Source organism: Sapajus apella, unplaced genomic scaffold, assembly GCF_009761245.1.
Source record: "Sapajus apella isolate SASKATOON/1434 unplaced genomic scaffold, GSC_monkey_1.0 scaffold12, whole genome shotgun sequence".
NCBI lineage: Eukaryota > Metazoa > Chordata > Mammalia > Primates > Cebidae > Sapajus > Sapajus apella.
The window spans coordinates 35,587,283-35,601,766 of NW_022436952.1; the positions used below are offsets into that span (position 1 = coordinate 35,587,283).

At 46.3% G+C, this 14,484-nt stretch overlaps 1 protein-coding gene and 1 long non-coding RNA gene across 4 annotated transcripts in view; one reads left to right on the plus strand and one right to left on the minus strand.

The window, feature by feature from the left end:
- The window catches only part of LOC116553440, a 23,337-nt gene extending 19,566 nt beyond the window's left edge, over window positions 1-3,771 (plus strand). Inside the window, exon 2 of the long non-coding RNA XR_004269752.1 lies at window positions 3,617-3,771. This is a non-coding gene — a long non-coding RNA (uncharacterized LOC116553440). The remainder of the gene's footprint in view (window positions 1-3,616) is intronic.
- The window catches only part of RNF135 (ring finger protein 135), a 15,097-nt gene extending 5,715 nt beyond the window's left edge, over window positions 1-9,382 (minus strand). Inside the window, exons 1-5 of one of the 3 annotated variants that reach the window (XM_032280930.1) lie at window positions 8,962-9,382; window positions 6,601-6,744; window positions 3,547-3,709; window positions 2,939-2,982; window positions 506-529 (exon numbers count right to left, since the gene is read on the minus strand). In XM_032280930.1, coding sequence (XP_032136821.1) covers window positions 506-529; window positions 2,939-2,982; window positions 3,547-3,709; window positions 6,601-6,744; window positions 8,962-9,324 — 738 coding nt within the window. In that variant the 5' untranslated portion in view covers window positions 9,325-9,382. The remainder of the gene's footprint in view (window positions 1-505; window positions 530-2,938; window positions 2,983-3,546; window positions 3,710-6,600; window positions 6,745-8,961) is intronic. The other 2 variants (XM_032280929.1, XM_032280928.1) reach the window with 2 other exon arrangements.
- Between the last annotated feature and the right edge of the window lie 5,102 nt (window positions 9,383-14,484).

Genomic DNA, 14,484 nt, shown 5'->3' on the forward strand with positions numbered 1-14,484 from the left:
AAGACCAAGAAGTGACTGTGGCTCCAGCCACACCGGGATATTGCTAAGATGGGAGAGCAGTTCTTAAATCACACGCTGTCAAAGCTGAAAAAAAAAAAAAATTAAAAAAAAAAAAAAATTGAGGCCAGGCATGGTGGCTCACACCTGTAATCCCAGCACTTTGGCAGGAAGAGGCAGAAGGATTGCTTGAGCCTAAGAATTTGAGACCAGCCTGGGAAAAACAGTGAGATCTTATCTCTATAAAAAATTATGTAAAGGCCAGGCGTGGTGGCTCATGCCTGTAATCCCAGCACTTTGGGAGGCCAAGGCAGATGGATCACCTGAGGTCAGGAGTTCGAGACCAGCCTAACCAACATGGTAAAACCCCGTCTCTGCTAAGAATACAAAAATTAGCCTGCTATGGTGATGCAGGCCTGTTATCCCAGCAATTTGAGAGGCTGAGGCAGGAAAATCACGTGAACCCAGGAGACAGAGATTGCAGTGAGCCAAGATCATGCCATTGAACTCCAGCCTGGGAGACAAGAGCAAACTCCTTCTCAAAAAAAAAAAAAAAACGGCCGGGTGCAGTGGCTCAAGCCTGTAATCCCAGCACTTTGGGAGGCCGAGGCGGGTGGATCACGAGGTCAAGAGATCGAGACCATCCTGGTCAACACGGTGAAACCCCGTCTCTACTAAAAATACAAAACATTAGCTGGGCATGGTGGCGCGTGCCTGTAATCCCAGCTACTCAGGAGGCTGAGGCAGGAGAATTGCCTGAACCCAGGAGGCGGAGGTTGCGGTGAGCCGAGATCACGCCATTGCACTCCAGCCTGGGTAACATGAGTGAAACTCCGTCTCAAAAAAAAAAAAAAAAGTAAAATTAAAAATGTCTGTATGGCATTATAAAACCTATAAAAGATAAATAAAAAGATAAATGAGATATAAAGGAACAAAATTTGCCAGTCATATAACAGACAAAAGGTTAATCTCTTTAATTTACAAAGAGTTCCTAAATGTCAATTTTAAAAAGACCAATAACACAAGATATGAACAGACAAGTCATGGAAAAACACAAATTGAAAGTGCAGTTCTGATTAAAAGTTCACATCTTTTTTTTTTTTTGAGTCAGAGTTTCATTCTTGTTGCCCAAGCTGGAGTGCAATGGCACGGTCTTGGCTCACTGCAACCTCTGCCTCCCGGGTTCAAGCGATTCTCCTGCATCAACCTTACAAGTAACTGGGATTACAGGCACTCGCCACCAAGCCCGGCTAATTTCACGTCAATATGTTGACCCATGAGATTGGTTTAAAAAAAAAAGACAAATGTCTGATAACACACTCAATTGGCAGGTTGGGGATAAAACTAGTATATATATATAAAACTAGTATAACCCAACTGCAGGGTGATTTGGCAATGTATATCAAAATGACAAATGAATTTACCCTATGACCCAGCAACCTTCACTGGCAATTTAAGCTAAAATTATATCTGCACCCATATGACACAATGTACATACACAGTTATTGACTTCAACATTATTTGTCATTGTAAACAATTGGAAACAATCATGCATCCATCTGTAGAGGATTGAGTAAGTAAGTGTTGGCATACCCAGACACTGGAATACTGAGCAGCTGTAGAAGAGAAAATGCTCTAGGTAATTTAAAAAAAAGCAAAGAAAATATGTCCTAAGTACTGATCTATACAATGAAGATATATTAAGTAAAAGAGAAAAGCAAACTACAGACAATGCATTTAATGTGCTATCTTTTGTGTATAAAAAAATTGGGAAATCCCAGCACTTTGGGAGGCCGAGGCGGGTGGATCACAAGGTCAAGAGATCGAGACCATCCTGGTCAACAAGGTGAAACCCCATCTCTACTAAAAATACAAAAATTAGCTGGGCATGATGGTGTGTGCCTGTAGTCCCAGCTACTTGGCAGGCTGAGGCAGGAGAATTACTTGAACCCAGGAGGCGGAGGTTGCGGTGAGCTGAGATCGCGCCATTGCACTCCAGTCTGGGCAACAACAGCGAAACTCCGTCTCAAACAAAAAAAAAAAATTGGGACAAATAAGAATATAAATTCATATTTGCTGATATTTGCATAAATAACTTCTGAACAGACACTCCAAAAACTAATAAAAGTGGTGCACTGAGATGAAAGAATAGGGCAATTGGCAAGGATTGGAGGGAGATTGGGCTGTATGTCCTTTTTACACTGTTTTGAATTTTTTTTTTTTTAAGACAGCGTTTCGTTCTTGTTGCCCAGGCTAGAGCACAGTGGTGCAACCTTGGCTCACTGCAACCTCCGCCTCCTAGGTTCAAGCGATTCTTCTGCTTAAGCTTCCAGAGTAGCTGGGACTACTGGCATGTGCCACCACACCCAGCTAATATTTTGTATTTTTAGTAAAGATGGGGTTTCACCATGTTGGCCAGGCTGGTCTCAAAATCCGACCTCAGGTGATACACTCGCCTCAGCCTCCCAAAGTGTTAGGATTACAGGCATGAGCCACTGTACCCAGCCGTGTTTTGATTTTTGAATGAGAAATTTTAAATGTAACCGCCCAAATTTAAAAATTGGTCTTACATTTGTATAAATAAATAAAATTACTAAGGAATCCAACCTAAGTTTAGAAGCACACAGGATAAGAAGGTGCTTTTTTCTCAGAAAATATTTGGAACAACTAATGAACTGCTCTCTAATTGCTTTCCTTAAGAAACTTTTTCCAGGCTGGGCGCGGTGGCTCAAGCCTGTAATCCCAGCACTTTGGGAGGCCGAGGCGGGTGGATCATGAGGTCAAGAGATCGAGACCATCCTGGTCAACATGGTGAAACCCTGTCTCTACTAAAAATACAAAACATTAGCTGGGCATGGTGGTGCGTGCCTGTAATCCCAGCTACTCAGGACGCTGAGGCAGGAGAATTGCCTGAACCCAGGAGGCGGAGGTTGCGGTGAGCCGAGATCGTGCCATTGCACTCCAGCCTGGGTAACATGAGTGAAACTCCGTCTCAAAAAAAAAAAAGAAACTTTTTCCAAGGAATCATGCTTCTCCACTTACATAAGAAATTACTTTTTTTTTTTTTTGAGATGGAGTTTCACTCTTGTTGCCTAGGCTGGAGCGCAATAGCATGATCTTGGCTCCCTGCAACCTCCATCTCCCAGGTTCAAGTGATTCTTGTGCCTCTGCCTCCCAAGTAGCTGGGATTACAGGCGCCTGCCACCACACCTGACTAATTTTTGTGTTTTTAGTAGAGACGGGGTTTTGCCATGTTGACCAGGCTGGTCTCGAACTCCTTGAACCTCAGGTGATTTGCCTGCCAGTATGTGCATGGATCTTCAAAAATGAGTTTCTATCTATTAAGTGATACATCATAGCTTCAGTCATCGCCAAAAACACATTCAACCACAAAAACACCTCAGCCCACCCCTACCTGATTCCCAATATCACAGTGGTAATATAGCTGGACTCTGGGATCCTGTCCCCAAAGAACAAAGCCATGGAGCACTTCGCCATTACCCCCAACTTTCATATTTAATCCTCCTCCAATAAATAAGATCAGCTCACCCTGTGTCTGTGCTTCAGGAGCCTCTTTCCAGGAGAAGTTTTCTCGTAATTTTTCCTGAATTTCTTCTAGGTCATGGAGAATATCTTTGATTTTCCCTGCAGCTGCATCGGAAGTCACCAGCTTTGGAGAAGCCATGGAAAGATCCACCCCAGAAGAAAAAGTCTATTGATGAATCATTTAAAAATGAATAAACAGAAGTCCCCTACACAGCCCATCAAATATTATATTCAAGTCCTTCTGTCCATTTATAATTTTTTATTTAATCTATTTAACTCCAAGTAAGTCTTTTTTTTTTTTTTTTTCCTTTGGAGACTGAGTCTTGCTCTGTCACCCAGGATAGAGTGCAGTGGCATGATCTCAGCTCATTGCAACCTCCACCTCCTGGGTTCAAGCGATCCTCCTGCCTCAGCCTCTCAAGTAGCTAGGATTACAGTCACCCACCACCACACCTGCTAATTTTGTATTTTTGTAGAGATGAGGTTTTACCATGTTGGCCAGGCTGGTCTTGAACTCCTGACCTCAGGTGATCCACCTGCCTCAGCCTCCCAAAGTGTTGGGATTACAGGCGTGAGCCACCGCACCCAGCTAGCAAGTTTTTAAAAACAAAATTAGGTCCTCAAAGTATATGCCTTGAAAACAATCTGGAATAATACATAGTATAGCAAAAATATCAGAGTGGTTGCTTCTGGGTGATGGAGTGATGGAGCATTTTAATTTGCTTTATTTAATGCTATTCTAACATTTTGCACAATAAACTTTGATTTCTTAGGTAATACCAAAAAAGTTTAACATTTTTAGATGCATCTTAGAAGGGCTTTCTTTTTTTTTTCTTTTTTTGAGGGGTCACATCTAACTCCTAGGGGCTTTATAAAATAAACATTACAGACAGTTACTGAGATAAACCATGGAGGTCAGAATAACCTTTTCAGCTGGGTGTGGTGGCTCACGCCTGTAAACCTGTAATCTCGGCACTTTTGAAGGCTGAGGCGGGCAGATCACCTGAGGTCAGGAGTCCGAGCCCAGCCTGGCTGAGACGGTGAAACCCCATCTGTACTAAAAATACAAAAATTAGCCGGGCATGGTGGCAGGTGCCTGTAATACCAGCCACGTGGGAGGCTGAGGCAGGAGAATCACTTGAACCCAGGAGGTAGAGGTTGCAGTGAGCTGAGAAGATCACACCACTGCACTCCAGCCTGGGGGCGACAGAGCAAGATTCTGTCTCAAAAAAAAAAAAAAAAAAAAAAAGAATCTTGTCCCACCTCTATCATTATATCATGTCATTTCCCAAGAGCTACCTCTCAAGTTACCTGCATCTAGGTCCTGCTTTCTGGGGCCTCCAACACATGCTCCCTGATTTTCTTTAGCCTCAGGTCCTGTTCTTCCCCAATACTGCCCTTTATCTGCTCACCAACTTCAACCCCTGACTTTCTTTCCCAACTTTGCATAATCCACTCCTCATTCTTTCCACCAATCAAAATACAGTAGTATTACACTTATTGAGTGTTTTCGACATGCTAGCTATTGCCTTTCTCTCATTTGCATAACAACCTCACAAAGTAGGTTTAAAGGCCTGTAAAAAATCTCCATTTTCAACGAAAGAAGTTGAAGTTCATAGGGGTTAACTAAATTGCCACAGTTAATTATATCACCCCATATTTTAACATTGGTCAAGCCCTTTTTTAAACCTATTTTAATCCTCACAATAAACCAGTGACGTGGCAGGCCATGTCTTATTATTTCTACCTTATAGACAGGAAACTGGGACGCAGAAGGATGAAAAGACTTGCCCAAGGTCATGATACTAGTGAGTGACAATGTCAAGTCTGAAAGTCAGACTCTCAGACTCTATTCCAACACGTCGCATCCCTGAAGATGCATTTATTCATACATTCAGTGGGTATTTGTTGAGCCCTACTATAAGTGGGTACTGTGCTAGGGCATGGGGATACAATGGTGGACAAAAGAACAAAAGCATCAAAGTCCCTATCCTCATGAAGCTAAGAGTCCAGTGCAGGAAAAGGGAGGGGGGCAGACATTAATACAGAGTATGGCACAAGTCATTACAAAGTTACAATGGTGATAACTACTAGCAGTGAAAGGTACATGGAATCCTAAGAGCCTCTAATGTGGGAATTTGATTTGTTCCAGGAAATCAGTGAAGGCTTCTCTCTGAAGAAGGAATGTTGTAGCTGGGATCTGCAGGATGAGCAAGCATTACCTAAGTGATGGAGGGAAAGGAGAGCATTCCATGAAGGGTGCCCTGTAGTGGGAAGACGTGAGACACCAGAGGCACTGACGCGGCCAATGTAGCTGGAGCTCACAGAGCCAGGCAGAGTGAGCAGAGATGAGATTTGAGAGGCAGACACAGATGGGATCCTACAGGGCTTTGTTGATCCTGTGAGGATTTGGATCTTATTCCTGAGCAAACTAATGTCACTTGAACGTTTTAAGCAGATGAGTTATATTTTCAGATTAGTGTTTATGGTGGTCACTGTGATGACCATGAGGAAAACAGGCTGGAAGAGGGAGAGTGGAGCATTTGGAAGGTTATGATAGCAATCCAGGCACGAAATTATCAAAGGCTTGCATTAGGGAAGTCTCAAAGGAGCTCAAGAGTAGTAAATAGATTTGAGAGGTAATTAGGCAGGTCTTAGAGCCTGCAAACAGACTGAGAAGGATCAGCCAGAGAGAGGTGGGGGAAAGGCAGAAGACTGCTGTCCCAAAAGCTAAGAATAAAGGTGGAGTCCACTGTGTCAAAGGCTGCTGAAAGGTCAGTGAAGACAGGCATCAGAATGTCTAAAGGGTTTACACAGAGGTCATTGGTGATCTTAGAGATAGCTGGTTAAATGGAGTGATCCTAGCCCACTCAAAGCTTCCCAACCTTACCTCAAGCATACCAAATGTCCAATCATTCATGTCTGGTAGTGAAGAGAACAATAAAAGGTTGAGACTTACTGCATCCTTCAGCTTCAAACACATTCATGTTGTTTCAGTTGAAAGCAATCCCCAGCCCTATCCCCTCCCAGATCCTTTCCTCTCCCAGCGGAGCCTACCTTGCCCAGGATGCTCAGTTCATTGTCTGGTCCAGATTCTGAGAGGGGCCTCTGACTCTGCAGGCTCCTGACAATGTCTACAAGCCGTTCCCCCAGCTCTGTCAGCTCCTGACCAACTTCTGTAATGCTCTTCTGTACTTCCACCTTTAAAACAGAAAAGTTCAGCTCCTGGGTTCTATAAAACTGGACCCAGGAACCACTATGGACAGAGGGAGTCATAAATACCGTGGTAATGGCATAAAAACAGACATATAGACCAATGGACTAGAATAGAGTACCCAGAAATAAACTCTCATATATATGATTAAATGATTTTTGACAAAGGTGCCAAGACCATTCAATGGGGAAAGAATAGTTTTTCAACACATTGTATTGTGAAAACTGGATATCTATACACAAAAGAATAAGGTTGGATCCTTACCTAACATTAGATACAAAAACTAACTCAAAATGGATCAAAGACCTAAATGTAAGACCTAAAATAATACAGCTCTTAGAAGAAAATACAGGGCAAAATTTATGACATTTGATTTGGCAATGATACAAAAATTAGCCAGGTGTGGTGGCAGGTGCCTGTAATCCCAGCTACTCCAGAGGCTGAGGCAGGGGGAATTGCTTGAACCCAGGAGGCAGAAGTTGCAGTGAGCCAAGATCCGTGCCACTTCACTCCAGCCTGGAGTGAGACTCCATCTCAAAAAAAAAAAAAAAAAAAAAATCACAATGAGATGTCACGTCACGCCTATACTAAGGTGTGAAAGCTATGCTAAAAAAGAAAAACAAAAACATCCAGAAAATAAGTATTCAGAAGAATGTGGAAAAATTGGAACCCTTGTACATGGCTGGTGGGAATGCAAAAAGGTACAGGCCTTGTGGAAAACAAACCATTCCTCAATAAGTTAAACATAAAATTACCATATGATCCCGCAATCACACTCCTAGGTATATACCAAGATAATGGAAAATAGGGACTCAGATACTTGCACAATGTTCCCTGCAGCATTATTCACACGTAACCGAAAGGTGGAGACAATTCAAATGTCCAAGGATGGATGAATGGATTTTTTAAAATATGGCACATTGGCCGGGCGCAGTGGTTTACGCCTGTAATCCCAACACTGCGAGACTGAGGCAGGCAGATCACGAGGTCAGGAGATCGAGATCATCCTGGCCAACATGGTGAAACCCCGTCTCTACTAAAAATACGAAAATTAGCTGGGTATGGTGGTGCGCACCTGTAGTCCCAGCTACTCGGGAGACTGAGGCAGGCGAATCCCTTGAACCCGGGAGGCAGAGGTTGCTGAGCCAAGATGGCGCCACTGCACTTCCGGTCTGGTGACAGGGCGAGACTTCATCTCAAAAAAATAAAAAAATAAATTAAATTAAAAATGTGGCACATCCACCCAATGGGATATTATTCAGCCTCCATAAGAGGAATAAAGTTCTGACACATGCTACAACACGAATGAACCTTGAAAGCACTACGCTAAGTGAAAGAAACAAGGCACAAACATTGAAGGATTCCAGTTATATGAATAACTAGAACAGGAAAACTCAGATACAGAAAGTAGCTTAGATGTGAGCAGGGGCTAGAGGGAGGGAAAATGAGGAGTTACTACTTAATGGGTACAGAGTCTGTTTATGGTCATCAAAGGGTTTTGGAAACAGCAGTGATATTTGCACACTGGAAATGTAACTAATTTGTCACTGAATTATACCCTTAAAAATGGTTAAAATGAGGCCGGTCGCGGTGGCTCACGTCTGTGATCCTGGCACTTAGGGAGGCAGAGGCGGGAGGATTGCCTGAGCTCAGGAGTTCGAGACCAGCCTGGGCGACACGGTGAAACCCTGTCTCTACTAAAATAGAAAAGAAATTAGCTGGGCGTGGTGGTGCGCGCCTGCAGCCCCAGCTACTCGGAAGGCTGAGGCAGAAGTGTCGCTTGAACCCGGGAGGCGGAGGTTGCAGTGAGCCGAGATCGTGACATTGCACTCCAGCCTGGTGACAGAGAGACTCCATCAAAAAAAAAAAAAAAGGCAAAAATGGTAAGTTTTAATGTTACATACATCTTACCACAATTTTACAATTTTGAGAGAAAGAGACCGCAGATAGATTGGGAAGAAGCTGAAATATGCCAAGGCGTATAGCTGCGAGGTTGACAGGCTTTCGGGAGATGGGGAATTTTTTTTTTTTTTTTCTGCTTCTTCATACTTTGCTGAACTACAAAGTTCCTCCTAAAAGCGGGAGTGGACTGTTAGATTGAGAAAAGGAACGTAAAAGTAGAACGGCTGAGGAAGGGGGTTCGAGCCAGAGGGAAAGGGGGCAGCCCGGGGGCGCGAGGGGAGCTGCGGGCTCGGCCTCCCTACCCGCTGCAGTGACCGGCGGCGCCCGGGCCTGGGGGCCGGGCTGGGCCCGGGGCCGGGGCGGGGGGCCGAGTCGGGGCCCGCCTCCACCTCGAGCGCGGCGCGGCGGTACTTGTCCGCCAGGTCCTGCAGCAGCGTGTTCTTCTGCAGCCGCGGCTGCTGCGCGGCCACCTCCCGGCAGGTGGGGCAGGCCCAGCGGTCCCCCGCGCCCCGTGCGTCCCACAGGCTCTCCAGGCAGTGGCGGCAGAAGCTGTGGCCGCAGGGCAGCGTGGCCGGACAGTCCAGCAGCCCCTGGCAGATGATGCAGCCCAGGTCGTCCTCGGCCAGCCACACGGGCACGGCGGGGCCCGGGCCCAGGCCCGCCATGGCGACCAGGCTGGGCGCGGACGTCTGGGTCGAGGCGGCCCAGGCTCCTCCCTCGCCCTTCCTCTTCCCCTCTTCCCCCGGCCCTCCTCCTCTTCTCGGTCGCCTCTTCCCCTCCTCCCTTGGGGCCACCCAGTGTCCTTCCTCCGGTCCTGCTGAAAGCGGACTTAGAGCCTCCACAGCCCAGCGCGTATGGCAGAGCTGACCTTCCGTGGCGGCCCCCTGCCCTCGGAAACCCACTTGCCGCCAGCCGCTAGAACCCGCGGATGTCTCCGAGATTCCCTTTCGCTGGATGTGCCCCCATTAAGATGCAGCGCCATTGGATGTCTTCTTCCGCAGGCTAAAAATATATAAATACGAACGAGCCCGATCTCGTCTGATCTGGGAAGCTAAGCAGGGTCGGACCTTGTTAGTACTTGGATGGGAGACCGCCTGGGAATACCGTGTGCTGCAGGCAAAAAGAAAAAATACACACACACACACACACACACACACACACACAGTCAACAAAAAGATGCAACACCGACAACTCTTGGGAGGAAAGGACTCCATTCAGGAGCTCATTTGTGAGAATAAGCCCGCGAGGTGTCATCCAGCTGCTCTAACAAGCAGCAGGGGGTTAAAGATCACCCGTGCACAGTCACGGTGGCGGCGGGGGAGGAGGGGGAGTCTTCAAAAATGCTGATGTTCCGAGGAGCCAAAAAAAAAAAACAATGCTGATGTTCAGGCCCCGCTCGCAGGGAGTTTGATTTCATTGTCTTGGGCGGAGCACGGGTATTTTATAAAACCTCCCCTACATGATTCTGACGCGCATTCAAAGCTTTTTAACTCGCAGTTATAAAGCAGAGTTGCGCGCTGTGTCCTTACTGCCCTCTGCGGGATGTAAGCGCGTTCCCCAACAGACACGCGGACAAAATACTAGAAAGTGTTTTCCTAGGCCGGGCGCGGTGGCTCAAGCCTGTAATCCCAGCACTTTGGGAGGCCGAGGCGGGTGGGTCACGAGGTCAAGAGATCGAGACCATCCTGGTCAACATGGTGAAACCCCGTCTCTACTAAAAATACAAAAAATTAGCTGGGCATGGTGGCGCGTGCCTGTAATCCCAGCTACTCAGGAGGCTGAGGCAGGAGAATTGCCTGAACCCAGGAGGCGGAGGTTGCGGTGAGCCAAGATCGCGCCATTGCACTCCAGCCTGGGTAACAAGAGTAAAACCCTTCCTAAAAAAAAAAAAAAAAAAAGGAAAGTCCACAAAATTAAGTTTATGGGAGGGGCCTGGATTCTGCTGACATGTTGACATAATTTCTATAATCCCTTATGCTCAGGAGTTGTGTAGCCAGAAGTCACAAGACTTGTGGCTTCCTCAATTGCTCCTATAGATAATATCACTATCCTAGAATCTAAGATTGGTCATTGGAGAAGTTTTCCAAATTTACGCCACCAGGACTGGTGACTCATGACTCAGTTGGCCCTGTGGCCTAACCCAGAGGTGGACAGAGTGCATAAGGACTATTTTCCACACCCCGAATGACTGCATGCCCAACCAATCAGCAGCATCCATTGACTAGTCCCTGCCCACCAAACCAAAAACCCATAACCTCCAGCCTTTGGGGAGACTGATTGATAACTCCAGTTCTCCCACATGGCCAACCTGACCTTAATGTTAATTAAACTATTTCTTCATGGTTTTGCCTGTGCAGTGGGAAGGAAGAGCCCGTTGGGCAACTATAGTATGCCAAAAAGAGTTTGCCAAGGTTAGCAAAGGACTATCAATTATAAGCAATCACACTTTTACTTCAAGACACCTTGTTTACTGATAGGACTAGAGAAATTATAATATTTTTTATTTCAATACACCATTGTCAATCTTATATTTTTTGGAAAGGTGCTTTTATGTATTTGAATACACACACACACACACGCACACACATTTTTGTTTGTTCATTTGTTTTTTTGTTTTTTGAGACAGGGTCTCTGTTGCCCACACTGGAGTGCAGTGGTGTGATCTTTGCTCACTGCAGCCTCAAGCTCCCAGGCTCAAGCCATCGCTTTAGTCCCACGAAACAGCTGGGACCACAAGCACATGCCACCATACCCTGCTATTTTGTTGTCGTTGTTGTTGTTGTTTTGAGACAGAGTCTTGCTCTGTCGCCAGAAGCCAGGCTGGAGTGCAGTGGCGCAATCTCGGCTCACTGCAACCACCGCCTTCCGGGTTCAAGCAATTCTCCTGCCTCAGCCTCCCGAGTAGCTGGGTCTACAGGCGCGCGCCACCACGCCCAGCTAATTTTTGTATTTTTAGTAGAGACAGGGTTTCACCATGTTGGCCAGGATGGTCTTAATCTCTTAGCCCCGTGATCCGCCCACCTCTGCCTCCCAAAGTGCTGGGATTACAGGCGTGAGCCACCGAGGCCCGACCTGTTTTTTTTTTTTTTTTTTTAAACGGAGTCTCCGTCTTGTTGCCTAGGCTGGAGTGCAATGACGCAATCTTGGCTCACCAAAATCTCCACTTCCTGGGTTCAAGCGATTCTCTTGCCCTAGCCTCCCAAGTAGCTAGGATTACAGGCATGTGCCACCATACCCAGCTAATTTTGTATTTTTAGTAGAGACAGGGTTTCTCCATGTTGGTCAGGCTGATCTCAAACTCCCAACCTTAGGTGATATACTTGCCTCAGCCTCCCAAAGTGCTAGGATAACAGGGGTGAGCCACCGTGCCCAGCCTGTATTTTTTGTAGAGACCAAGGTTTACCATGTTGCCCAAGCTAATCTCAACCTCTCAGACTCAAGCAATTCTCCTTCGGCCTCCCAAAGTGCTAGGATTACAAGCATGAGTCACCAAGTCTAGCCCTGACATTTTTCAATTCAAGTACATGTGTTAATACCCATCCCCGTGACCCTGGGTTCTAATGCTAAATTAGAGAAGAAATCAAGGTTGGGAGCAGTGGCTCACAGGCTGGAGTGCAATGGTGGGATCTCAGCTCACTGCAATCTCAACCTCCCAGGTTCAAGTAATTCTTCTGCCTCAGCCTCCGGGGTAGGGATTACAGGCATGTGCCACCACATCCAGCTAATTTTGTATTTTTAGTAGAGACAGGGTTTCTCCATGTTGGTCAGGCTGGTCTCAAACTCCTGGCCTCAGGTGATCCACCCACCTTGGCCTGCCATAGTGTTGGGATTACAGGTGTGAGCCACTGCGCCCGGCTGGATAGTTTGTTATAATCTGTCCAGAGTTTATAATTGTTACCGGTAGGATGACCGTTCTGATATGATCTGCTCCATCATTATTGGAAAGAAATGCTTCCTCCAATCTCATCTGTTTTTACTCACCCTACCGTCAACAGTCTGTCCTCTAGCCATATTCCATTATTTAAAGCTTCTAGAACAGGCCATGCTCTCTCTTGTCACTGGGCCTTTGTTTGGTGGCAGAGGTTGTTAAGAGGTGGTCTTGCTATGTTGTCCAGGCTGTAGTGCAATGGCTATTCACAGGCATGATCCCTCTACTGATCAGCTCTGAAGTGCTTCATTTCTGATCTGGGCCAGTTCACCCCTCCTTAGGCAACCTGGTGGTTCCTCACTCCAGGGAGGTCACCATATTGATGCCCAATTTAGTGTGGACACCCAATCAGCATAGTGCACTAAAGCCCGGAACTCCTGGGCTCAAGTGATCCTCCCACCCAACCCTCCCCAATAGCTGAGACTACAGGCATGTGCCATTACACCTGATATCTCTGAGTCTTTACACATGCTTCTTTCTCTGCCTCCTCATACCCCAGCCCAAGTATCTTCTACTCATTCTTTAGGATTCAGCATATGCATCATCTCTTTTAGAGAACTTTATCTGTTGGGACTGATTCAAGTTGGAGAAACTTCCTTGCAATAACAAGTCAAAACAGGATTTAATATAAGAGTATAGAGGTGGCCAGGCACGGTGGCTCACGCCTGTAATCCCAGCACTTTGGGAGGCCGAGGCAGGCAAATCACTAGAGGTCGGGAGTTCAAGACCAGCCTGACCAACGTGGAGAAACCCCATCTCTACTAAAAATACAAAATTAGCCAAGCGTGGTGGTGGGCACCTGCCTCAGCCTCCCAAGTCATGTAATCCCAGCAACTTGGGAGGCTGAGGCAGGAGAATCGCTTGAACCCAGGAGGCAGAAGTTGTGGTGAGCCGAGATTGCGCCATTGCACTCCAGCCTGGGCAATAAAATGGAAACCCCATCTCAATAAATAAATAAATAAATAATTTTTTTTTAAAGGGTATAGCGGTATACTCACCCTTGGGGAAGGAATCATCAAAAACCAAGCACTCCATTTCATTGGGAGTTTATCTTTTTTTTTTTTTTTTTGAGATGGACTCTTGCTTTGTCGCCCAGGCTGGAATGCAATGGTGTGATCTTGGCTCACTGCAACTTCCACCTCCCGGGTTCAAGCAATGCTATTGCCTCAGCCTCCAGAGTAGCTGGAATTACAGACGCACGCCACCACGCCCAGCTAATTTTTGTATTTTTAGCAGAGATACGATTTCACCATGTTGGCCAGGCTGGTCTTGAACTCCTGACTTTGTTGTCCGCCCGCCTTAGGCTCACAAAGTGCTGGGATTACAGGTGTGAGCCACCGCGCCCAGCCGGGACTTTATCTCTTGGGTCTGTTCTTTCCCACCCTTAGAATCCCAGTTTGCCTCTTCAAGTAGCTTTATTACTGCGTGTTTACTTTCTTTCTTCTCCTCTAGACCATAAGTTCCTTGAGGGCACGACTGTGCCTTTATTAATTTCCTCATCCCCAGAACTTAGCAGAGTACACCCAGCAGAGTTCACAGGTGGTGGAAGAGGCAGACAAGTAAACTGGCCCTTAATGCACAACAGAGCCAGAGGAGATAGAGAGGACTCACCTCCCTATCTGGGCAGTCAAGAAGCTTCAGGAAGGAAACAGGCTGATGTGTTGCTTGTGCTTTGATCGGGGGATCCAAAGGAAAGTCCCATAAAATGCATAGAATCTTTTTGTTTTTGAGATGTGGCCTCAATATCACCCAGGCTGAGTACAATGGTGCAATCAGGGATCACTGTAGTCATAACCTCCCTGGCTCAAGCGATCCTCCTACACCAGCCCCCCAAATAGCTGGGACTACAGGCATGCACTACCATGTCTAGCTAGTCTTTTTTTTTCTTTGTAGACAT